Source organism: Oncorhynchus mykiss, chromosome 1 (assembly GCF_013265735.2).
Source record: "Oncorhynchus mykiss isolate Arlee chromosome 1, USDA_OmykA_1.1, whole genome shotgun sequence".
Lineage (NCBI taxonomy): Eukaryota > Metazoa > Chordata > Actinopteri > Salmoniformes > Salmonidae > Oncorhynchus > Oncorhynchus mykiss.
Window position 1 is genome coordinate 57,740,074 of NC_048565.1, and position 25,719 is coordinate 57,765,792.

The window sequence follows — 25,719 nt, forward strand, 5'->3', positions numbered from 1 at the left end:
AGAATGAGCGAGCTTCATGAAATTTAGTTTGAAGTCACCAAGGTGTCCCTCACGAGTTGCCTAAATGTAGTGGCCTCCAAGTGGCCAAATTGGTAAATTGATACATTTTCAAGAACATAACTAGAGAACATACAAAAATCCTATGCTAATAAAAAATACGTTTACACACTCCCAGTAATGTCATACATGATGGATCATTAGCTTCCCTACAAAAAAGGAACAAACAGGAGACACGACAAGAATGCTGATCCAATGTCTCCAAACACAGAAGTTAAATATTTAAGATAAGAGCCAAGTTGGCAGCTAACATTGATCTAATGTCATAAGGTAACACACCACAAACAAAGTGAAAAAATTTACATGTATATATATAAAGTTGAAGCGTGGCTTCTGATTGGTCGACCAGCGTTGAATGGTTCTTGTCACTGGTACATACTGTTTGAGTGTCTGCCTATAAGACGGAACAAACAAGATGGCATGGTCGGATTTGCCGCAGGGAGGGTGCAGGAGGGCTTTTTATGCATCGCGGAAGTTGGAGTAGCAGTGGTCGAGAGTATTTGCCCTGCATGTCATGCAATCAATATGCTGGTAGAATTTAGGTAGCCTTGTTCTCAAATTTGCTTTGTTAAAATCCCCAGCTACAATAAATGCAGCCTCCAGATACATAGTGTCCAGTTTACATACAGTTGAAGTTGGAAGTTTACATACACCTTAGCCAAATACATTTAAACTCTGTTTTTCACAATTCCTGACATTTAATCCGCGGAAAAGTCCCTGTCTTAGGTCAGTTAGGATCACCACTTTATTTTAATAATGTTAAATGTCAGAATAATAGTTGAGAGAATGATTTATTTCAGCTTGTATTTCTTTCATCACATTCCCAGTGGGTCAGAATTTTACATACACGCAATTAGTATTTGGTAGCATTGCCTTTAAATTGTTTAACTTGGGTCAAATGTTTTGGGTAGCCTTCCACAAGTTTCCCACAATAAGATGGGTAAATTTGGGCCCATTCCTCCTGACAGAGCAGGTGTAACTGAGTCAGGGTTGTAAGGCCTCCTTGCTCACACACGCTTTTTAAGTTCTGCCCACAAATGTTCTATAGGATTGAGGTCGTCAAGGCTTTGTGAAGGCCACTCCAATACCCTGACTTTGTTGTCCTTAAGGCATTTTGCCAGAACCTTTCAGGTTAGGTTGATATAGGACTCGTTTTACTGTGGATATAGACACTTTTGTACCTGTTTCCTCCAGCATCTTCAGAAGCTCCTTTGCTGTTGTTCTGGGATTGATTTTCACTTTTCGAACCAAAGTACGTTCATCTCTAGGAGACAGAACGCGTCTCCTTCCTGAGTGGTATAACTGCTGGTATAACTGGTATAACTGTGTTTATACTTGCATACTATTTTGTACAGATAAATGTGGTACCTTCAGGCATTTGGAAAATGCTCACAAGCATGAACCTACAATATTTTTTCTGAGGTCTTGGCTGATTTCTTTTGATTTTCCCATGATGTCAAGCAAGAGGCATTGAGGGTAGGCCTTGAAATATATCCACAGGTACAGCTCCAATTGACTCAAATTATGTCAATTAGCTTATCAGAAGCTTCTAAAGCCATGACATAATTTTCTGGAATTTTCAAGCAGTTTAAAGGCTCAGTCAATTTAGTGTATGTAAACCTCTGACCCACTGGAATTGTAATACAGTGAATTGTAAGTGAAATAATCTGTCTGTAAACAATTGTTGGAAAAATTACTTGTGTCATGCAGAAAGTAGATGTCCTAACCGACTTGCCAAAACTATAGTTTGTTAATAAGACATTTGTGGAGTGGTTGAAAAACAAGTTTTAATGAATCCAACCTGAGTGTATGTAAACTTTCGACTTCAACTGTAATTACTCTATTAGTTTGCTATCCTTCCAGTCACCTCTGCTATCTCCAGGACCCAGAATCCTGGGGCAGCAGGTAGCCTAGTGGTTAGAGCGTTGGACTAGTAACTGGAAGGTTGCAAAATTGAATCCCTGAGCAGACAAGGTAAAAAGGTCGTTCTGCCCCTGAACAAGGCAGTTAACCCCCTGTTCCTAGGCTGTCATTGAAAATAAGAATTTGTTTTATTCTAGTTAAATAAAGGTTAAAAAAACATATCCCTTTAATGTTCAGTTTTATTACTACATCAAATGCAGAATAACTGGATCCAGAATCTCTACCAGAGTTGCAAAGAAAACAGTACAATGGATCTCAAAAATGGATCTCAGATATCATTCATCTGTAATAGATACATGCGTGCCCTCTGACTCAGGTTTATTGTTGAGGTTGTAAGTGCTGTGTCACCCCCGGTTGATCAATCATTTTGCTGTGTTGTGTTTTACTCTGTGTCTCTGTAAAACTTGTTTCCGTCTCTGGTTCTTTCTATGTCCTGTAGCTGTCTCACTGGCTCTAGCCTTGAATGGAGTCTTCACAAACACTATCAAGTTGATCGTTGGCAGGTAAATACGTCATTGCAGTACACCAACTAGACTCAAAAACTGCTTGGGCAAGGTTGAATTATTTATCAATGAGTACCTTATTTAAATTGGCATTCACCATTCAGTTATGTGGTGTGGCACTTAATTTTATTTATTTAATTTTTATTTAACCGTTATTTAACTATGCAAGTCAGTTATGAACAAATTCTTCTTTACAATGACTGCCTATGGGACTCCCAATCACGTCTGGTTGTGATTTAAATAATTAACTAAATGCCTTGACATGTACTTAAAGTTAACTTTAGGTGACATAACTTTAGCGATTGATTGAAATGTCTACTTCCTTTTCTCTGCAGACCCAGGCCAGACTACTTCCAGCGTTGTTTCCCAGATGGACAGGTGAATGTTAAGATGCTGTGCACCGGAGAACCATACCTGGTGTCAGAGGGACGCAAGAGTTTCCCAAGCAGCCACTCTTCTTGTGAGTGTCAGTCAGTCAGCAGCCACAACACTGTCGATCAGTATGTTTTAGGGATCAGTTTTCATATGTTCCCAGAATTATACAATTCACTTTTGAACAGTGGTTTCTTTAATGTGTTAGTGTTATCTTACTGGTGTTAGGTTCTAAACAAACAGGCGACTAGTAAAAAGCTCATACCAATGTTATTCACCCACTGTGTCAAACAGCTGCAAAGACAAAAAACATGATTACACAAGCACATATATTTATACCCTCCTACTAGAAGGAGTCAATTCTTTGCAAATCTAGACAGCCAATACATCTCTGCTGCTAGACAGGAACTTAATTGGTTCCCCTCACTGGTGTAGTCATGGCCCTGCCTCATGCTAGAACCAATATGGGAATGGAAGTATATGTGTGTGTAATAGGACTTCTCACTTCACCTGACTTGACCTCGGGACAAATTCCTCACTCCTCCCTAATCCACGGCTGTCCTACCTTATCAGTGACTGAAACCAGACTGTTGCCTTTTGTCTCTCTCCGTAAGAGTCATGGTATGTAACAATAACATGTTTGACAGAATCTAAGCTTTCTGTAACTTTTTCTTAGAAAAACATATTTGGTGATCAAAAACATTTGAATGTTTGTGGGACATTATCAGCCTAATATTAACTCAAACCCTAACCAGGGTTTTCTCAGAACCAATTTATTTGAATCCAACGATGATTTGCTGAATAATGTTTAGGGGAACGTTATTGAAAACATCATGTCATAACGGCACACTATAGCTTTATGAGCGCATTGTGGGAATATTCCCTGCTTCTTGTTATGGGTGATTTAACTTCTTATGGCTGCAATCCCGTTAACGGGAGCGATATGACAACGGCCAGTGAAAGTGCAGTGCGCCAATTTCAAAATATCAAAAATCTCATAATTAAAATTCCTCAAACATACATGTATCTCATACCATTTTAAAGCTAATCTTGTTGTTAATCTTACCACAGTGTCCAATTTCAAATATGCTTTACAGCAAAAGCACCACAAACGATTATGTTAGGTCACCACATAGCCAGAGAAAAACAGCCATTTTTCCAGCCAAAGATTTTCCAGCCAGAGTCACAAAAACCACAAATAGAGATACAATTAATCACTAACCTTTGATCATCTTCATCAGATGACACTCATAGGACTTCATGTTACACGATACATGTATGTTTTGTTTGATATAAAGTTCATATTTATCCAAATATAAGTTTACATTGGCGCGTTACATTTACTAGTTCCATAAACATCCAGTGATTTTGCATAGCCACATCATTCAACAGAAATACTCATCATAAATGTAGATGATAATACAAGTTATACACATGGAATTTTAGATATACCTCTCCTTAATGCAACCGTCAGATTTTAAAAAAACTTTACGGAAAGAGAAACCCATGCAATAATCTGAGACGGCGCTCAGAAGTAAAAGTCACAATAGCCGCAATGATAGCGTCAACATAAACAAGAAGTTACATGATAAATACTCCCTTACCTTTGATGATCTACATCAGAAAGCACCCCAGGAATCCCAGGTCCACAATAAATGTTTGTTTTGTTCGATAATGTCCGTTATTTATGTCCAAATACCTTCTTTTGTTAGCGTGTTTGGTATACATATCCAAACGCTCATTCTGGTCAGCGTTACATCGGACAAAAACTTCAAAAAGTTATATTACAGGTCGAAGAAACATTTCAAACTAAGTACAGAATCAATCATTAGGATGTTTTTAATGTATAGCTTCAATAAAGTTCCAACCGGAGTATTCCTTTGTGTCTTCATGAGCAATGGAACGCAAGTGGATACCATGAGGAATAAGCGTGATCAGAAAATGGCTCACTGCCAGACACCTGATAGATTCTGCTCTCATTCACTCCCACAACACCGTAGAAGTCCCATTCAAATTCCTATTGATGGTTGACATCTAGTGGAACCCCTAGGCAGTGCTATCTCAATAGGATTTCATTGGGGACTCTGGTGAATACATACAGAGCTCAGATTTCTCACTTCCTGTTTTGATTTCTCCTCAGGATTTTGCCTGCCATATGAGTTCTGTTATACTCACAGACATCATTCAAACAGTTTTAGAAACTTTTGTTTTCTATCCAATACTACTAATAACATGCATATATTAGCAACTGAGACTGAGGAGCAGGCCGTTTACTTTGGGCAACTTATTCATCCAAGCTACTCAATACTGCCCCCCAGCCCTAAGAAGTTTTTAATTAACATCATCAACATTAGCAGAACATTCCTATAATGTTTTCTCAGAACCATTTCTATTGCTCTCACATTTTGTTGGGACAGAAAATTCTGAAAACTTTACTGATAATTTGTGTGATTACATTACCTGAAAAGCTAATGATAACGATTGGGGAATGTTCTGTGTTGGTTGTGACAGATGTTCTGGACAACATTTTAGTGAACGTTAGGAAAACATTTAAGAACGTTCTTTGAATGTTTTTGGGGTGTTCATTATCCTAATTTTAGATATAACCCTAACTAGAACTTAATGGGAATCTTAGCTAATGTTTTAGGAATGTTCCCGGTTTGCTAGGATCACATAATGAGTAGATATTTGGGACGCAAGAGGATTTTTAGATCAGTGATTCTGTGCAATCCGACTAATGGAGTCAATCTCAAACTTTGCTCTGTCAGTAGGCTACATATCATAATGTCACAAGGACACATTTCATTACACCTCAAGGCTGTATTACAGTAATCAAAACAAAATGGAAGGGTTTTTCCTTCCATGTATCGAATCATCCTATGGATGCCTCGAGACAGGATCAATGTCAATTTTGGGTACATCCCAAATGGCCCCCTATTCCCTACATAGTGCACTACCTTTGACCTTAGGTCTATGGGCCCTGGTTAAAGGTAGTGCACTATAAAGGAAATAGGGTGTCATTTGGGACACCGCTTATGACTCAGTCAACATCAGTCTCACAGTGATAATGTGAGTGTTGTTTCTATTGCGGAGGCACTCATGGTACTGTATTTAGTAATTACTCTGAGCAGTACTGAAGATATACGGAGTTGTTATTCAAATTGAGTTTTGAGTACTTGATTTGGCTACTGAGTTCTTATTAGATTTGCCGATCCTGGCCTGGACTGAACCTACAAAGAGTCGTCCTCATTTGGCTGCGTTGCTTATGTGTGTATTAGGTGTAGATTACTGAGCTAAAGGGTAGAGCTGCTGCTTTCAAGGAGCGGGACTAACCCGGAAGCTTATAAGAAATCCCGCTATTCCCTCCGACGAACCATCAAACAGGAAAAGTGTTTGGACTAAGATCTAATCGTACTACACCGGCTCTGTCGCTCATTGGATGTGGCAGGGGTTACAAACCATTACAGACTGCAGTGGGAAGCACAACTGAAAGCTGCCCAGTGACACGAGCCTACCAGACGAGCTAAACTACTTCTATGCTCGCTTCGAGGCAAATAACACTGAAACATGCATGAGCGCACCAGCTGTTCTGGAAGACTGTGTGATCTCGCTCTCCACAGCCGATGTGAGAAAGTAAGACCTTTAAACAGGTCAACATTCACAAGGCCGGAGGGCCAGACAGATAATCAGGACTTGTATTGCAAGCATGCGCTGACCAACTGGCAAGTGTCTTCACTGACATTTTCAACCTCTCCCTGTCTAAGTTTGTAATACCAACATGTTTTAAGCAGACCACCATAGTCTCTTAGCCCATGAACACGAAGGTAACCTGCCTAAACGACTACACCCGTAGCACTCACGTCTGTAGCCATGAAGTACCTTGAAAGGCTGGTCATTGCTCACATCAACTCCATCATCTCAGAAACTTTAGGCCCACTCCAATTTGCATACCGCCCCAACAGATCCACAGATGATGCAATCTCCATTGCACTCCACACTGCCCTCAGCCGCCTGGACAAACGTAATACCTATGTAAGAATGCTATTCATTGACTACAGCTCAGCATTCTACACCATAGTCCCCTCCAAACTCATCACCAAGCTCAGGACCCTGGGACTTAACACCTCCCTCTGCATCTGGATCCTGGACTTCCTGACGGGCTGCCCTCAGTCGGTGAGGTTAGGCAACAACACATCTGCCACATTGACCATCAACACGGGGGGTCCTCAGGGGTTTATGCTTAGTCACTTCCTGTACTCCCTGTTCACCAATGACTGCGTAGTCGTGCACGACTCCAACATCATCATCAGGTTTCATGATGAAAGAACGTTGGTAGGAGGAAGCCTATAGGCAGGAGGCCAGAGACCTGGCAGTGTGGTGCCAGGACAACAACCTCTCCCTCAATGTCAGCAAGACAAACGAGCTGATCGAAGGGGCGAACACGCCTCCCTTCCACATTGATGGGGTTGTAGTGGAGCAGCCCCTTAGGTGGCTGAAAATATTTGGTATGGGCTCTCAAAAAGGTCTACAGCTACACAATTGAGGGCATATTGACTGGCTGCATCACCGCCTGGTACGGCAAATGTAAGGCACCGGCCGTCTAGGCGTTTAGAGGGTGGTGAGAACGCTCACTGCCATCCAGGACCTCCATATCAGGCGGTGTCAGAGGAAGGCCAACAAAGACTCCAGCCACCCAAGCCACAGACTGATTTCCCTGCTACGCAAGCGGTACAAGTGCACCAAGTCTAGAACCAACAGGAACCTCAACAGCCTCTACCCCCAAGCCATAAGACTGCTAAGCAAAACTGCTAAATAGCTAATCAAAGAGCTACCCGGACAACCTGCACTAACACTCTTGCACTGACTCTATATACACACACTGGACTCTGCACACACACACAAACATACTTACACTGACACCCCAACATACACATACACACACCCAACATAATCCCACACACATAACATGCGTACACATGCAAATCAAATCAAATCAAATGTATTTATATAGCCCTTCGTACATCAGCTGATATCTCAAAGTGCTCTACAGAAACCCAGCCTAAAACCCCAAACAGCAAGCAATGCAGGTGTAGAAGCACGGTGGCTAGGAAAAACTCCCTAGAAAGGCCAAAACCTAGGAAGAAACCTAGAGAGGAACCAGGCTATGTGGGGTGGCCAGTCCTCTTCTGGCTGTGCCGGGTGGAGATTATAACAAAACATGGTCAAGATGTTCAAATGTTCATAAATGACCAGCATGGTCGAATAATAATAAGGCAGAATAGTTGAAACTGGAGCAGCAGCACAGTCAGGTGGACTGGGGACAGCAAGGAGTCATCATGTCAGGTATTCCTGGGGCATGGTCCTAGGGCTCAGGTCCTCCGAGAGAGAGAAAGAAAGAGAGAATTAGAGAGAGCATATGTGGGATGGCCAGTCCTCTTCTGGCTGTGCCGGGTGGAGATTATAACAGAACATGGCCAAGATGTTCAAATGTTCATAAATGACCAGCATGGTCGAATAATAATAAGGCAGAACAATTGAAACTGGAGCAGCAGCACAGCCAGGTGGACTGGGGACAGCAAGGAGTCATCATGTCAGGTAGTCCTGGGGCATGGTCCTAGGGCTCAGGTCCTCCGAGAGAGAGAAAGAGAGAAGGAGAGAATTAGAGAACGCACACTTAGATTCACACAGGACACCGAATAGGACAGGAGAAGTACTCCAGATATACCAAACTGACCCTAGCCCCCCAACACATAAACTACTGCAGCATAAATACTGGAGGCTGAGACAGGAGGGGTCAGGAGACACTGTGGCCCATTCCGAGGACACCCCCGGACAATATGCACAATATGATCATAACAATCAATCAATCAATCAAATGTATTTATAAAGCCCTTTTTACATCAGCCGATGTCACAAAGTGCTGTACACAAACCCAGCCTAAAACCCCAAACAGCAAGCAATGCAGATGTAGAAGCATGGTGGCTAGGAAAAACTCCCTAGTTTGGCCAGAACCTAGGAAGAACACTAGAGTAGAACCAGGCTCTCTGAGGGGTGGCCAGTCCTCTTCTGGCTGTGCTGGGTGGAGATTATAACAGAACATGGCCAAAATGTTCATAGATGACCAGCTAAGATAATAATAATCAGATAATAATAATCACAGTGGTTGTAGAGGGTGCAACAGCTCAACACCTCAGGACTAAATGTCAGTTGGCTTTCATAACTGATCATTCAGAGATAGAGACAGCATGTGAGGTAGAGAGAGAGTCCAAAACAGCAGGTCTGGGATAACACTGTCCTGACCCATAGATTTACACCTGTTATGACATAGGGCTGTTACGGTGACCGTATTTCCGCCACACCGGCGGTCACAAGTCGTGATGGAAGTGAAATTCCATGTGACTGTTTAGTCATGGTAATTAGACTTCTCCAAGCTCTGATGCTGCTGATTGTCATTAATAGCCTACAAAACTTGCTAACTGCCTGGTACTCCATGCTCTATTGTCTTTCTAATCACTCAAAAATCAAATCAAACACTTCATGAGAGCCCATGAGCTCATGTTGCACAACATTTCTACAGGCTATGCAATTCCATGTGAAAACAGAATCAAATCAAATCAAATTTTATTGGTCACATACACATGGTTAGCAGATGTTTATGCGAGTGTAGCGAAATGCTTGTGCTTCTAGTTCTGACCATGCAGTAATATCTAACAAGTAATCTAAAAACAACAACTACCAACAACTACCTTATTCACAACAACTGAATAAGAATATGTACATATAAATATATGGATGAGCGATGGTCGAACGGCATAGGCAACATGCAGTAGATGGTATAGAGTACAGTATATACATATGAGATGAGTAATGTAGGGTATTTAAACATTATATAAAGTGGCATTGTTTAAAGTGACAAGTGATACATTTATTACATCCAATTTTTTATTATTAAGTGGCTAGAGATTTGAGTCAGCATGTTGGCAGCAGCCACTCAATTTTAGTGATGGCTGTTTAACAGTCTGATGGCCTTGAGATAGAAGCTGTTTTTCAGTCTCTCGGTCCCAGCTTTGATGCACCTGTACTGACCTCACCTTCTGGATGATAGCGGGGTGAACAGGCAGTGGCTCGGGTGGTTGTTGTCCTTGATGATCTTTTTGGCCTTAATGCGACATCTGGTGGTGTAGGTGTCCTGGAGGGCAGGTAGTTTGCCCCCGGGGATGTGTTGTGCAGACCTCACTACCCTCTCGAGAGCCTTACAGTTGTGGGCGGAGCAGTTGCCGTACCAGGCGGTGATACAGTCTGACAGGATTCTCTCGATTGTGCATCTGTCAAAGTGTTTTGTGAGTGTTTTTGGTGACAAGCCAAATTTCTTCAGCCTGCTGAGGTTGAAGAGGAGCTTTTGCGCCTTCTTCACCAAGCTGTCTGTGTGGGTGGACCATTTCAGTTTGTCTGTGATGTGTACGTCGAGTTACATAAAACTTCCCACCTTCTCCACTACTATCCCGTTGATGTGGATAGGGGGTGATCATTCTGCTGTTTCCTGAAGTCCACGATCAGAATGATGGCCTCTATTAAAAAGAGGAGGATCCCATCAGCTTTGTCATGTACTGTCATGTTGTGTCTTGTCTCTGTCCTTTCCCTTCACCCTGTCTCCCTCTGCTGGTCGTTGTTAGGTTACCTTTTCTCCCCCTCTTTCCCCCAGCTGTGCCTTGTCTCCTCCTAACCACCTCGTCACCCCTTTTCCCACCTGTTCCCTTTTTCCCTCTGATTAGGTCCCTATATCTCTCTCTGTTTCTGCTCCTGTCCTTGTCGGATTCTTGTTTGTTGTGTTTCATGCCTGAACCAGACTGTCGTCATGTTTGCTGTAACCTTGTCTTGTCCTGTCGGAATCTGCCGGTCCGTCTGAGCCTACCTATGTTTGGTAATTAAAGAAGCTCTGTTTAAGTTAATTCGCTTTTGGGTCCTCATTCACGCACCGTAACAGAAGAATCCGACCAAGAATGGACCCAGCGACTTCGGATCCTCTCCACTCAGCCGTCGGGATCCAGGGAGCGATGCGAGGCAGACACGAGCAGGAATTGTCTGCTGCTCGACATGCCGTTGAGACCCTGGCCACCCAAGTCTCCAACCTCACAGAACAGGTTCACCATCTCCGCCTCGATCCACCGGCCACTTCCAGGGCTTTCGAATCTCCGGAGCCCAGAATCAATAACCCGCCGTGTTACTCTGGGGAGCCCACTGAATGCCGCTCGTTCCTCACCCAGTGTGATATTGTGTTTTCTCTCCAGCCCTACACTTTCTCCAGGAGCACTGCTCGTGTCGCCTACGTCATATCTCTCCTTATTGGACGGGCTCGTGAGTGGGGCACGGCAATCTGGGAGGCAAGGGCTGAGTGTACTAACCAGTATCAGGACTTTAAGGAGGAGATGATACGGGTTTTTGATCGATCTGTTTTTGGGGAGGAGGCTTCCAGGGCCCTGTCTTCCCTATGTCAAGGTAATCGATCCATAACAGACTACTCTATTGAGTTTCGCACTCTTGCTGCCTCCAGTGGCTGGAACGAGCCGGCTTTGCTCGCTCGTTTTCTGGAGGGTCTCCGCGCAGAGGTAAAGGATGAGATTCTCTCCCGGGAGGTTCCTTCCAGCGTGGATTCCTTGATTGAACTCGCTATTCGCATTGAGCGACGGGTTGATCTTCGTCACCGAGCTCGTGGAAAGGAGCTCGCGTTCTCCGTTGCCCCCCTCTCCGCATCACTACCATCTTCCTCTGCCGGCTCGGGTGCTGAGCCCATGCAGCTGGGAGGTATCCGCATCTCGACTAAGGAGAGGGAACGGAGAATCACCAACCGCCTCTGTCTCTATTGCGGTTCCGCTGGTCATTTTGTCACTTCATGTCCAGTAAAAGGCCAGAGCTCATCAGTAAGCGGAGGGCTACTGGTGAGCGCTACTACTCCTGTCTCTCCTTCAAGATCCTGCACTACCTTGTCGGTCCATCTACGCTGGACCGGTTCGTCAGCTTCCTGCAGTGCCTTAATAGACTCTGGGGCGGAGGGCTGTTTTATGGACGAGACCTGGGCTCGGGAACATGACATTCCTCTCAGACAGTTAAAGGAGCCCACGGCCTTGTTCGCCCTGGATGGTAGTCCTCTCCCCAGGATTCAGCGTGAGACGCTACCTTTAACCCTCACTGTTTCTGGTAATCATAGTGAAACCATTTCTTTTTTAATTTTTCGTTCACCTTTTACACCTGTTGTTTTGGGCCATCCCTGGCTAGTTTGTCATAATCCTTCCATTAATTGGTCTAGTAATTCTATCCTCTCCTGGAACGTCTCTTGTCATGTGAAATGTTTAATGTCTGCTATCCCTCCTGTTTCCTCTGTCTCTTCTTCACAGGAGGAGCCTGGTGATTTGACAGGGGTGCCGGAGGAATATCACGATCTGCGCACGGTGTTCAGTCGGTCCAGGGCCACCTCTCTTCCTCCACACCGGTCGTATGATTGTAGTATTGATCTCCTTCCGGGAACCACCCCCCCCCCGGGGTAGACTATACTCTCTGTCGGCTCCCGAACGTAAGGCTCTCGAAGATTATTTGTCTGTAGCTCTTGCCGCCGGTACCATAGTCCCCTCCTCCTCTCCCGCCGGAGCGGGGTTTTTTTTTGTTAAGAAGAAGGACGGGTCCCTGCGCCCCTGCATAGATTATCGAGGGCTGAATGACATAACAGTGAAGAATCGTTATCCGCTTCCTCTTATGTCTTCAGCCTTCGAGATCCTGCAGGGAGCCAGGTTTTTCACTAAGTTGGACCTTCGTAACGCTTACCATCTCGTGCGCATCAGGGAGGGGGACGAGTGGAAGACGGCGTTTAACACTCCGTTAGGGCACTTTGAATACCGGGTTCTTCCTTTCGGCCTCGCTAACGCTCCAGCTGTCTTTCAGGCATTAGTCAATGATGTCCTGAGAGACATGCTGAACATCTTTGTTTTCGTTTACCTTGACGATATCCTGATTTTTTCACCGTCACTCCAGATTCATGTTCAGCACGTTCGACGTGTCCTCCAGCGCCTTTTAGAGAATTGTCTTTTTGTGAAGGCTGAGAAGTGCACTTTTCATGCCTCCTCCGTCACATTTCTCGGTTCTGTTATTTCCGCTGAAGGCATTAAGATGGATCCCGCTAAGGTCCAAGCTGTCATTGATTGGCCCGTCCCTAAGTCACGCGTCGAGCTGCAGCGCTTTCTCGGCTTCGCGAACTTCTATCGTCGTTTCATCCGTAATTTCGGTCAGGTGGCAGCTCCTCTCACAGCCCTTACTTCTGTCAAGACGTGCTTTAAGTGGTCCGTTTCCGCCCAGGGAGCTTTTGATCTCCTCAAGAATCGTTTTACATCCGCTCCTATCCTTGTTACACCTGACGTCTCTAGACAGTTCGTTGTCGAGGTTGACGCGTCAGAGGTGGGCGTGGGAGCCATTCTTTCTCAGCGCTCCCTCTCTGACGACAAGGTCCACCCATGCGCGTATTTTTCTCATCGCCTGTCGCCGTCGGAACGTAACTATGATGTGGGTAACCGCGAACTGCTCGCCATCCGGTTAGCCCTAGGCGAATGGCGACAGTGGTTGGAGGGGGCGACCGTTCCTTTTGTCGTTTGGACTGACCATAGGAACCTTGAGTACATCCGTTCTGCCAAACGACTTAATGCGCGTCAGGCGCGTTGGGCGCTGTTTTTCGCTCGTTTCGAGTTCGTGATTTCTTATCGTCCGGGCTCTAAGAACACCAAGCCTGATGCTTTGTCTCGTCTCTTCAGTTCTTCAGTAGCCTCCACTGACCCCGAGGGGATTCTCCCTGAGGGGCGTGTTGTCGGGTTGACTGTCTGGGGAATTGAGAGGCAGGTAAAGCAAGCGCTCACTCACACTCCGTCGCCGCGCGCTTGTCCTAGGAACCTTCTTTTCGTTCCCGTTCCTACTCGTCTGGCCATTCTTCAGTGGGCTCACTCTGCCAAGTTAGCCGGCCACCCTGGCGTTCGGGGTACGCTTGCTTCCATTCGCCAGCGTTTTTGGTGGCCCACCCGGGAGCATGACACGCGTCGTTTCGTGGCTGCTTGTTCGGTCTGCGCGCAGACTAAGTCCGGTAACTCTCCTCCTGCCGGCCGTCTCAGGCCGCTTCCTATTCCTTCTCGACCGTGGTCTCACATCGCCTTAGATTTTGTCACCGGACTGCCTTCGTCAGCGGGGAAGACTGTTATTCTTACGGTTGTCGATAGGTTCTCTAAGGCGGCTCATTTCATTCCCCTTGCTAAGCTTCCTTCTGCTAAAGAGACGGCACAAATCATCATCGAGAATGTTTTCAGAATTCATGGCCTTCCGTCAGACGTCGTTTCGGACAGAGGTCCGCAATTCACGTCTCAATTTTGGAGGGAGTTTTGCCGTTTGATTGGGGCTTCCGTCAGTCTCTCTTCCGGCTTTCACCCCCAGTCTAACGGTCAAGCAGAACGGGCCAATCAGACTATTGGTCGCATCTTACGCAGTCTTTCTTTTCGCAACCCTGCGTCTTGGTCAGAACAGCTCCCCTGGGCAGAATACGCCCACAACTCGCTTCCTTCGTCTGCGACCGGGCTATCTCCTTTTCAGAGTAGCCTCGGGTACCAGCCTCCGCTGTTCTCATCTCAGTTCGCCGAGTCCAGCGTCCCCTCCGCTCAGGCTTTTGTCCAACGTTGCGAGCGCACCTGGAAGAGGGTCAGGTCTGCACTTTGCCGTTATAGGACGCAGACTGTGAGGGCTGCTAATAAGCGTAGAACTAAGAGTCCTAGATATTGTCGCGGTCAGAGAGTTTGGCTCTCCACTCAGAACCTTCCCCTTAAGACGGCTTCTCGCAAGTTGACCCCGCGGTTCATTGGTCCGTTCCGTATTTCTCGGGTCATTAATCCTGTCGCAGTTCGATTTCTTCTTCCGCGATACCTTCGTCGCGTCCACCCGGTCTTCCATGTCTCCTGCATCAAGCCCGTCCTTCGCGCCCCCGCTCGTCTTCCCCCCCCCCCCCCCCATCCTTGTCGAGGGCGCACCCATCTACAGGGTCCGTAGAATTTTGGACATGCGTCCTCGGGGCCGTGGTCACCAGTACCTCGTAGATTGGGAGGGGTACGGTCCTGAGGAGAGGAGTTGGGTTCCCTCTCGGGACGTGCTGGACCGTGCGCTGATCGAGGATTTCCTCCGTTGCCGCCAGGTTTCCTCCTCGAGTGCGCCAGGAGGCGCTCGGTGAGTGGGGGGGTACTGTCATGTACTGTCATGTTGTGTCTTGTCTCTGTCCTTTCCCTTCACCCTGTCTCCCTCTGCTGGTCGTTGTTAGGTTACCTTTTCTCCCCCTCTTTCCCCCAGCTGTGCCTTGTCTCCTCCTAACCACCTCGTCACCCCTTTTCCCACCTGTTCCCTTTTTCCCTCTGATTAGGTCCCTATATCTCTCTCTGTTTCTGCTCCTGTCCTTGTCGGATTCTTGTTTGTTGTGTTTCATGCCTGAACCAGACTGTCGTCATGTTTGCTGTAACCTTGTCTTGTCCTGTCGGAATCTGCCGGTCCGTCTGAGCCTACCTATGTTTGGTAATTAAAGAAGCTCTGTTTAAGTTAATTCGCTTTTGGGTCCTCATTCACGCACCGTAACAAGCTTTCTATAGGCTTTGCCTACTATATTTATTTCTCAACCTTCCTAATCTTAAGCACATTGCTACCCTTTAAAACAGGAGTATAGCCTACCTGGCTGGTATGAAAATTAAACACGGTTAAAGTATTTTTACATGTATTTTCTTTGCGGTTCCCCTGTTTCGATACAGGTGCATGATAATGGTCCATTCTAAATCAAAATACATTTCACACATGTATTGTTTAGTATATGTAAAGACAAGATTTTATCAGAAATAGTGTAATGGGTGAGAATATGAGCCTATCACTTGTGAATTATATATTATCTCTTGTGAATGAATCCCAGTTTAAGGCAAACTGTGCATGCTTTTTCTTTGCGACTTTTTCAAATCTAGTTTCACACCTCATGAATCCTAGCCCATGGGCCTATATGTTTTGATAAACGTTGTATCACGACTAAAGTGGCCAAATAACATCTTAAAATGAAACATATTAATCTGTTTTACAATGGGTGTAGAGCCAAGTTTGGGGAAGATCAATTTCACCATAAAAATGCACCTTTATCATAAACACATTACATGCATAATCACATTTGTGGTCGCTTTTGAGAATGGTGGTTTCCTGCTTATGGAACATTCTCGCTTATAGCGCATTGCTGCGCTTATAATGTAAAGAAATAGCATTATAGTTTATCAACATTTTAAGCTAAATGTTCTCATCTGTTACATTAGCCTAATTGTTTATAACATTTTTTTTCAGCGAGTGGTTGTATTAATTTGGGATCTATCGCATCCCGCAACTGTCCCAGATTATGTTTGGAATATTTATTTCTCATACGGAATAGAATAGGTCAACTTTTGTACTATGAGGATAATAGATTGACAAAGGCTCGTGCTGTTTCTGTTCATAAGGCCTACTGAGCTTGTTGGTTGACGAAAAGTAAATGTATACAGTTCTTCCAATATGTTCAATATGCACCTTGGAATTGGATAAAAACACGGCAGTTGTGTACCCATTGTGTCTGTCATCACTTGTAGCCTGTGAGAAAAAAACCCGATCATGAGACTGAGAGCCATGTGAGTGAGAGGTGTTTAGGCAGGCAACTGGGAGAAGTTATATATTCAGCCTCAGGTCATAACAGCCACTGGCCGTGAAAGGCATGGAGGGGGGGGGAGGGTTATGGCCATACAAAGGGGATGCATCTGAGAAATTTGAGGCATTACCAAGTGCTTGAATGCGAGACTGAGGAAGTGTGTACAACCTGCACAAAAAAACTAAGCAGAGCTCATGTCTTTCATGCAACTTTTTTCAAATCATAATTAGAGTCTCATTAAGCAGCATTAGAATGTATTAAAAATCAAAACATATAGCCCAACATTTGTATCACAACAAAATTAAGTATATTAACACAGCATAAAAAGAAACGTCCTCTCACTGTCAACTTCAGCAAACTTACCATGCGTAAATATTTTTATGAACATAACAAGGTTCAACAACTGAGACATAAAATTAATAAGTTCCACAGACATGTGAATAACAGAAATTGAATAATGTGTCCCTGAACAAAGGGGGAATCAAAAGTAAGTCAGTATCTGGTGTGGCCTCCAGGTGCATTAAGTACTGCAGTGCATCTCCTCCTCGTGGACTGCACCAGATTTGCCAGTTCTTGCTGTGAGATGTTACCCCACTCTTCCACCAAGGCACCTGCAAGTTCCCAGACATTTCTGGGGGGGAATAGCCCTAGCCCTCACCCTCCGATCCAACAGGTCCCAGACGTGCTCAATGGGATTGAGATTCGGGCTCTTCGCTGGCCATGGCAGAACACTGACATTCCTGTCTTGCAGGAAATCACAAAAAGAACGAGCAGTATGGATGGGGGCATTGTCATGCTGGGGGGTCATGTCAGGATGAGCCTGCAGGAAGGGTATCACATGAGGGATGAGGATGTCTTCCCTGTAACGCACAGCATTGAGATTGCCTGCAATGACAACAAGCTCAGTCCGATGATACTGTGACACCCCGCCCCAGACCATGACGGACCCTCCATCTCCAAATCGATCCCGCTCCAGAGTACAGGCCTCGGTGTACCGCTCATTCCTTCGACGATAAATGCGAATCCAACCATCACCCCTGGTGAGACAAAAACGCCACTCGTCAGTGAAGAGCACTTTTTGCCAGTCCTATCTGGTCCAGCGACGGTGGGTTTGTGCCATTAGGCTATGTTGTTGCCGGTGATGTCTGGTGAGGACCTGCCTTACAACAGGCCTACAAACTGTCATTCCAGCCTCTCTTAGCCTATTGCGGACAGTCTGAGCAGTGATGGAGGGATTGTGCGTTCCTGGTGTAACTCAGGCAGTTGTTGTTGCCATCCTGTAACTGTCCCGAAGGTGTAATTTTTGGATGTGCCGATCCTGTGTAGGTGTTGTTACACGTGGTCTGCCACTGTGAGGACGATCAGCTGTCCATTCTGTCTCTCTGTAGCGCAGTCTTAGGCGTCTCACAGTATGGACATTGCAATTTATTGCCCTGACCACATCTGCTGTCCTCATGACTCCTTGCAGCATGCCTAAGGCACGTTCACGCAGATTAGCAGGGCATCTTACGTTTGGTGTTTTTCAGAGTCAGTCGAAAGGCCTCTTTAGTGTCCTAAGTTTTCATAACTGTGACCTTAATTGCCTACCGTCTGTAAGCTGTTAGTGTCTTAATGACCGTTCCACAGGTGCATGTTCATTAATTTTTATGGTTCATTGAACATTGGAAACAGCATTGGAAACCCTTTGCAATGAACATCTGTGAAGTTATTTGGATTTTTCTGAATTACCTTTGAAAGACAGGGTCCTGAAAAAGGGACGTTTCTTTTTTGCTAGGTTATGACTGATTCAATTATTTTTCGCCAGATCCTAATTGGTGTATTTTATGTTCCTTTTGATGGCATAGAAGTGCCTTGTCTCTCACATCGTTCACAGCTTTTTGGAAGTTACCTTATGTTTAGGCTGAGGTATGTATCGTTTTTTGTGTGCTCTAGGGCAATGGTATCTAGATTACATTTGTATTTGTGGTCCTGGCAACTTTTTTGGAACACCAGTATTTTTGTCTTGCTCAGATTTACTGTCAGCGCCCAGGTCTGACAGAATCTGTGCAACAGATCTAGGTGCTGCTGTAGGCCCTCCTTGGTTGAGGACAGTAGCACCAGATCATCAGCAAATAGTAGACATTTGACTTTCTACTAGGGTGAGACCAGGTGGTGTAGACTGTTCTTTTGCTCTCGCCAATTCGCTGATATAGATGTTGAAGAGGGCGGGGCTTATGCTACATCCCTGTCTCACCCCACGGCCCTGTGGATAGAAAGGTGTTTTTTTGTCAATTTTAACCACACACTTGTTGTTTGTTTAAATGGATTTTATAGTGTTTTTCCCACAACACAACTTTCCATCAATTTGTGCAGCAGACCCTCATGCCAAATTGAGTCAAAAGCTTTTTTGAAATCAACAAAGCATGAGAAGACTGCATTTGTTTTGGTGTGTATGTTTGTCAGTTAGGGTGTGCAGGGTGGATATGTGGTCTGTCAGTCTTTGATTCCAAATATTGGGGAAGATGCCAGAGCTAAGGATGGTGTTAAAGAGTTCAAGTTTTGCCAATTGGAATTTGTTGTCTGTATATTTCATCATTTCATTTAGGATACCATCAACACTACATGCCTTTTTGGGGTTGGAGGTTTGTATTTTGTCCGGTAGTTCATTCTATGTAATTGGAGAATCAAGTGGGTTCTGGTAGTCTTTAATACTTAATTCTAAGATTGGTACTTGATCATGAATATGTTTTTGCTGTTTGTTCTCTCTCTTTTTTGCATGCACTCCCCATCTACCTCTCCCTCTCTCCCCCAATCCCTCAGTTGCATTCTCTGGCTTGGGCTTCACCTCCTTCTACCTGGCTGGGAAGCTGCATTGCTTCACGGACCAGGGCCGCGGGCGCAGCTGGCGTCTGTGTGCCATGTTGCTGCCCCTCTACAGTGCTGTGATGATTGCCCTGTCCCGCACCTGCGACTACAAACACCACTGGCAAGGTATGTCACAGTCACACCGCATCCAAATTAACCAGCAGATATGCCATTTAGGTCCAGGAGTTTTTTTTCTGACCATGTGACTTTAACTATCCCCATTTCCCTGGTTTTCAACTAATTCAGGAATCTTCCAATAGGATTTCTGGAAAACCAGGGAATTGCATCCCTATCATCACAATGTACACAGAAGATATAAAAAGCTCAAATCAACATGAATGTACTTAAAATTGTAGGCTTACATAAGATTACTAGAATACACATAAACTCGGTTTCTAAGGCCCTGAGTTTTTCCTGGTATATACAGTATCAGTCCAACATTTGAACACACCTACTCATTCAACATTCTTTCTTTCTTTTTACTATTTTCTACATTGAAATAACAGAAATGGAATTATGTAATAACCAAAAAAGTGTTTCAGATTTTAGATTCTTCAAAGTGGGTTGACGTCAGATGATGATGGAGGCTAGGTCATCTGATAGAGTTCAGTGTGTCAAATCGGAGGGCCTGTTGTCCGGACCTCTGGCAGTCTCTATGGGGGTGCCACAGGGTTCAATTCTCGGGCCGACTCTCTTCTCTGTATACATCAATGATGTCGATCTTGCTGCTGGTGATTCTTTGATCCACCTCTAAGCAGACGACACCATTCTGTATACCTCTGGCCCTTTCTTTGGACACTGTGGTAACTAACCTCCAGATGAGCTTCAATGCCATACAACTTTCCTATCGTTGCCTCCAATTGCTCTTAAATGCAAGTGAAACTAAATGCATGCTTTTCAACCGTTCGCTGCCCGCACCTGCCCGCCCGTCCTGCATCACTACTCTGGACGGTTCTAACTTAGAATATGTGGGCAACTACAAATACCTAGGTGTCTGGTTAGACTGTAAACTCTCCTTCCAGACTCACATTAAACATCTCCAGCCCTAAATTAAATCTAGAATTGGCTTCCTATTTCGCAACAAAGCATCCTTCACTCATGATGCCAAACATACCCTCGTAAAACTAACCATCCTACCGATCCTCGACTTTGGCGATGTCATTTACAAAATAGCCTCCAACACTCTACTCAACAAACTGGATGCAGTCTATCACAGTGCCATCCGTTTTGTTACCAAAGCCCCATATACTACCCACCACTGCGACCTGTTTGCTCTCGTTGGCTGGCCCTTGCTTCATAGAAAGCCGATTCTAGATTTAATTTTGGATTGGAGATGCTTAATACATGTCTGGAAGGAGGGTTTACAGCCTAGCCAGACACCTAGGTATTTGTAGTTGTCCACATATTCTTATTCAGAACCGTCCAGAGTAGTGATGTTAGTCGGGTGGGCGAGTGCGGGCAGTGATCTGTTGAAGAGCATGCATTTAGTTTAACTAGCGTTTAAGAGCAATTGGAGGCCACGGAAGGTGTGTTGTATGGCATTGAAGCTCATTTGGAGGATTGTTAACACAGTGTCCAAAGAAGGGCCAAATGTATACAGAATGGTGTCGTCTGCGTAGAGGTGAATCAAGGAATCACCCGCAGCAAGACCGACATCATTGATATATACAGTTGATGTTGAACAGTTGATGTGTCTGTTACTTGAACCCTGTGAATAATTTATTTGGGCTACAATTTCTGAGGTTGGTAACTAATAAACTTATCCTCTGCAGCAAAGGTAACTCTGGGTCTTCCATTCCTGTGGCAGTCCTCATGAGAGCCAGTTTCATCATAGCGCTTGATGTTTTTTTTGACTGCACCAAAAGAAACTCTGAAAGTTCTTGACATTTTCCGTATTGATTGACCTTCATGTCTAAAAGTTATGATGGACCGTAATTTCTCTTTACTTATTTGAGATTTTCTTTCCATAATATGGACTTGGTATTTGACCAAATAGGCCTATCTTCTGTTTACCACCCCTACCTTGTCAAAACACAACTGATTGGCTCAAACGCATTAACAAGGCACACCTGTTAATTGAAATGCATTCCAGGTGACTACCTCATGAGCTGGTTGAGAGAATGCCAAGTGTGTGCAAAGCGGTCATCAAGGCAAAGGGTCACTACATTTATGAATCTATAATCTAAAATATATTTAGATTTGTTTAACACTTTTTTGATTACTACATGATTCCATATGTGTTATTTCAAAGTTTTGATGTCTTCAATATTATTCTAAAATGTAGAAAATAGTAAAAATAAAGAAAAACCCTGGAATGAGTAGGTATCCAAACTGTTGGCTGGTAATGTACTTTTACATAATTTAGACCTATGCCAGCACTCAAGGCCCCAGGTCTGTCAGGATACATACAGACTATCTGTCAGCCTGTGTAGGTTTAGTTAGGAACCAAAACCCTATCTATAAATCATTATGCCCACATGAATAAATTATATCGTTTACTATAGTAAACTGTGATATACTATACTTCACATGGTTGTATCCATCGATCATGTGTAGAACTTATTATAGAATGTTGTAGTATACTGTAGAACACTATAGTAAATACTACACTATTATCTGCAAAAAGCACTGTAGTAAATGCTATAGTAATGTCCTCAAAAACACAACAGTCTGCAAAAACACTACACTTTTTAAACTATAGTAACTATATATTATATCGTAATTTGTGCCACCCATAACTGAGAAACCTACATACCAAGTATAGACCATATGCAGTATTACATTGTATATGTTATAGAAAAGAGCAAAAGGGCTGAATTATCTGTTCAGACCCCAGTCTGACTTACAGGTTAGGGTAAGTTTGCTATTTTAGTATGGCTCTAGTTGGTTTCTTGAAGGAGAAATCCTCCAATTTTATGTCAAAGATAATAAGTCAAAAGCACTATAGTAAATACTACACTGATGTTTAAAAAACACTACAGTAAATACAGTTTACTACAGTCTGCAAAAACACTACAGTAAAAACTACAGTATAGTACAGTCCACAAAAACACGACAGTATATATTAGTTTCCGTTCACTACAGTATTTATGCTATAGTTACATAAATAGTACAGTAAACTACAGTATACTACAGTGAATACTACAAGAAAGTCTGCAAAAACTCTACAATGAATACGATAGTATTTATACTATAGTATACTATCTTATTTTTTTATGTGGGTGGTTTATCAAATGCTGTCTTGTTAAGATTACTCTACTAAGCCACTTTATGTAACAGCAAGTGTATCATCACCACAGAGGCAACACTGATGTCAATATATGAACCACAGTCATCAAGTAATCAACCAGGAGATAGGAACAGAACCAGGGTGTAGCAGTGTAACTCATGTGGATAAGATGTAGACCGCAGGGCACCGAGTCTCCAGGTCTAAAAGGGAAACATGTCTCTCTCTCTTTCACACACTCACACAAACATTCACACACAAACCCTGCCAGACACACACACAGGGGTAATTAGAGGTTTCTATAAGGAAGAAGGTGATAAGTGTGTGAATCTCAAAACATTGGCTATGACAGTGAGGTAACACATTTTCTATAGTGTCTTAACTGCCGTCTGTTCCTCAATCCCCACCAACATGGACAGTAATGTCCAGAAAGAGAGGGATGGAGAGAGATACAGAAAGAAAGCACACAGCATTGAGTAATTATTTCCTGATAGAGAGTGAGAGAAATAACCAGAGGGGAGAAAGAGAGAGAGATTTGATGTCCAGTGATAAAGTGACAGCAGAAATTAGGCGTTAGGCGACATTGCTGTCAGACACCACTAATTACTTTTAGAGGGATTGCATATGAAAAGAAACTAGAGTTTACTATAGAATACTACAGTATATACTATAGAATTATGTAGTAAACTGTAGTATACCGTAGAATTCTATACTATACACTGTAGTATTTATCGATCATGTGTAGTACTTACTATAAAATGTTGTAGTACGCTGTAGAATACAATAGAAAATATCTGTCTGCAAAAACACAAAAAAAAATGTATTATAGTAAATACGAAACTATTTAATTTGCATATACCCTGCCCATTCCCCTCCCCCATAGCCCCATTTGTGCCACCTATAATTTAGAAACCTACATGACAAGTATTGATTATATATTGCCTTCCCTACAGGTTATAGAAAAGAGTACAAGTGATTAACTATTTGTTAAGTCCTTCCTAAAGTGGCCTTTTAGTATTTTTCCAGTAGGTTTTCTCAAGGAGAAAGCCTCCATTTTATGTCAAAGATAGTAAATACTAAAGTAATTTCTGCAAGAATAATAATACAGTATACTACAGTCTGCAAAAAACTACAGTAAATACTGCAGCATATTAGTCCAGAAATACTACAGTATAATACAATCTGCCAAAACACTACATTAATGCAGAACTGACAGCGTTATTGCAACATTAAAACTTATTCAAATCGGTTCATATACTGTACACCGCCAGGAAGAATATTACACATATTTTATGTACATTTTCTAAAGCAGGAAATAAGAAGGAAGCAGCAGTGGTTTGGATCATTAAACTTGAGGGGCCCAATCTCCTATTACCCTGCTCTGTGAACAGCGCTGCGTGGGTAACATCATGCACTCTTCCCCATTAAGGGATGATGTAGCCCCCTGGGTCCTTTGTAAATGTCTGGGTTCAGCTCCAGCATTGAGGAAGGGACCCGTACTGAAGCATCAACACCATCAACATTTAAATGACTCTGTACATATTGTGATGCATTTCAAATCACCAGCTCAGTGACAGAGCCTCCACATCATTAGTTTGTAGTATCCCTACTTTTAGAATAGTCTTCCATCTCAACCATATACAGTAGTTAAACTTTGCCATCAACAGGAGAAACTACTGGCTCTGTCCCAATCCGCACTAGCATAAACTAGTTGAAATTAATAATTGGACATGCCTTCTTAAGTGGGATGCTACAATGGACATTGGAATGTGGACAATCTATTTTCCAGCACAATTTATGGTGTTGGTGTTAACTTAATTTTCTACAGTTGGATAGATAAATAATTGTTTCCAAAATCTTTTTGAGTCTAGTTCAGCCAGTCTAACTAATGCATTAGTTGTTCATTCTCTCTACAACATTACAATGTATTTGTTTGTGAACAATTGTTTTTATTGGATCACAAATCACATTACAATTTAGCACTTATTTTCAAACATTGATCATGACTAGGGAATAATTTTTGTTCTCAGCTATGGTGACAAAGTGACAGACGGTCTGTCCAAGCCAGGGACATGTTGAGACTCAGCCAGGCCCAGTAGTGACATCAGCCCAAAGCTCACCCGATCTTAACCCAAAGTTCAAAAGAGCAACTGATAAAACTAAATTAGCTGACATTTCCAATATAAACATAATTAATTAAGTAAATCATCAATGATTCATCCACTGTATAAATAACTAAGTACCCACATTTATTTCCTACTGTAGATTTCTGAGATCTGAAGTGCAATCTAGCAATACTTGTCTTATGTCCTGTGTGACTCATTTGGTAGGAGTGTGGCACTAACTGTTGTGGATATCACTCACATAGACATACAAGAAATGTATGCACTCACTATACTGTAACATGCTTTTGGAAAAACCCTCGCCTACGCTAAGTCGCATATGTACATTATTAATGTATTATTGTTATTCCCCAGATGCCTTTGTTGGAGGGGTGATCGGCCTGCTCTTTGCCTACATCTGCTACCGGCAGCACTACCCCCCGTTCCTGCACATGGACTGCCATCTACCTTACGCCAGTCTGGCCAAAGCCCCCCACCTCGTCTCTGCCCATGGCGATCCCCTGGTCCTGCCCACCGAGAACACCACCAGCATGCCTCTGAAGGGGCTGACAGTGGGGCCTGTATGACTCCTGCCCACCCCTACACCCAGACCTGGCCCCTAGCCTCACACCCACCCACCCAAGGAACATCTAACCCCCTCTCACTCACACAGACTGAGATGTGGACAATATATGTACCCCCTCTCCCACTCACAACCTTTCTCCCAGCCTCTCGCCTTCCTCCATCCTCACTCTTTGTTTGTTCTACCTGCCTGAATCAGGAGCATTTCATTGGTCTACATTTAGAGAGGCTTTGTATGTGTAGGAATATAGGACAACACTGCTGGAGCAAAAAGGCAATACAAAAGTGAAAAAAGGAAATTAAGAGCCAGTTGTGTGAAATCAACATAAAACGGACATACAGTGTCTTCGGAAAGTATTCAGACCACTTGAAGTTTTAGAAATGTTGTTACATTACAGC

General features: G+C 43.7%; 1 protein-coding gene across 1 annotated transcript in view; it reads left to right on the forward strand.

Moving 5' to 3' along the window:
• The window catches only part of LOC110525562 (phospholipid phosphatase 4-like), a 143,132-nt gene extending 117,807 nt beyond the window's left edge, over nucleotides 1-25,325 (forward strand). The window contains exons 5-8 of the mRNA XM_036989719.1: nucleotides 2,420-2,483; nucleotides 2,819-2,943; nucleotides 19,366-19,536; nucleotides 25,114-25,325. Of these exons, the coding sequence (XP_036845614.1) occupies nucleotides 2,420-2,483; nucleotides 2,819-2,943; nucleotides 19,366-19,536; nucleotides 25,114-25,325 (572 nt within the window). The remainder of the gene's footprint in view (nucleotides 1-2,419; nucleotides 2,484-2,818; nucleotides 2,944-19,365; nucleotides 19,537-25,113) is intronic.
• Nucleotides 25,326-25,719: the final 394 nt, after the last annotated feature.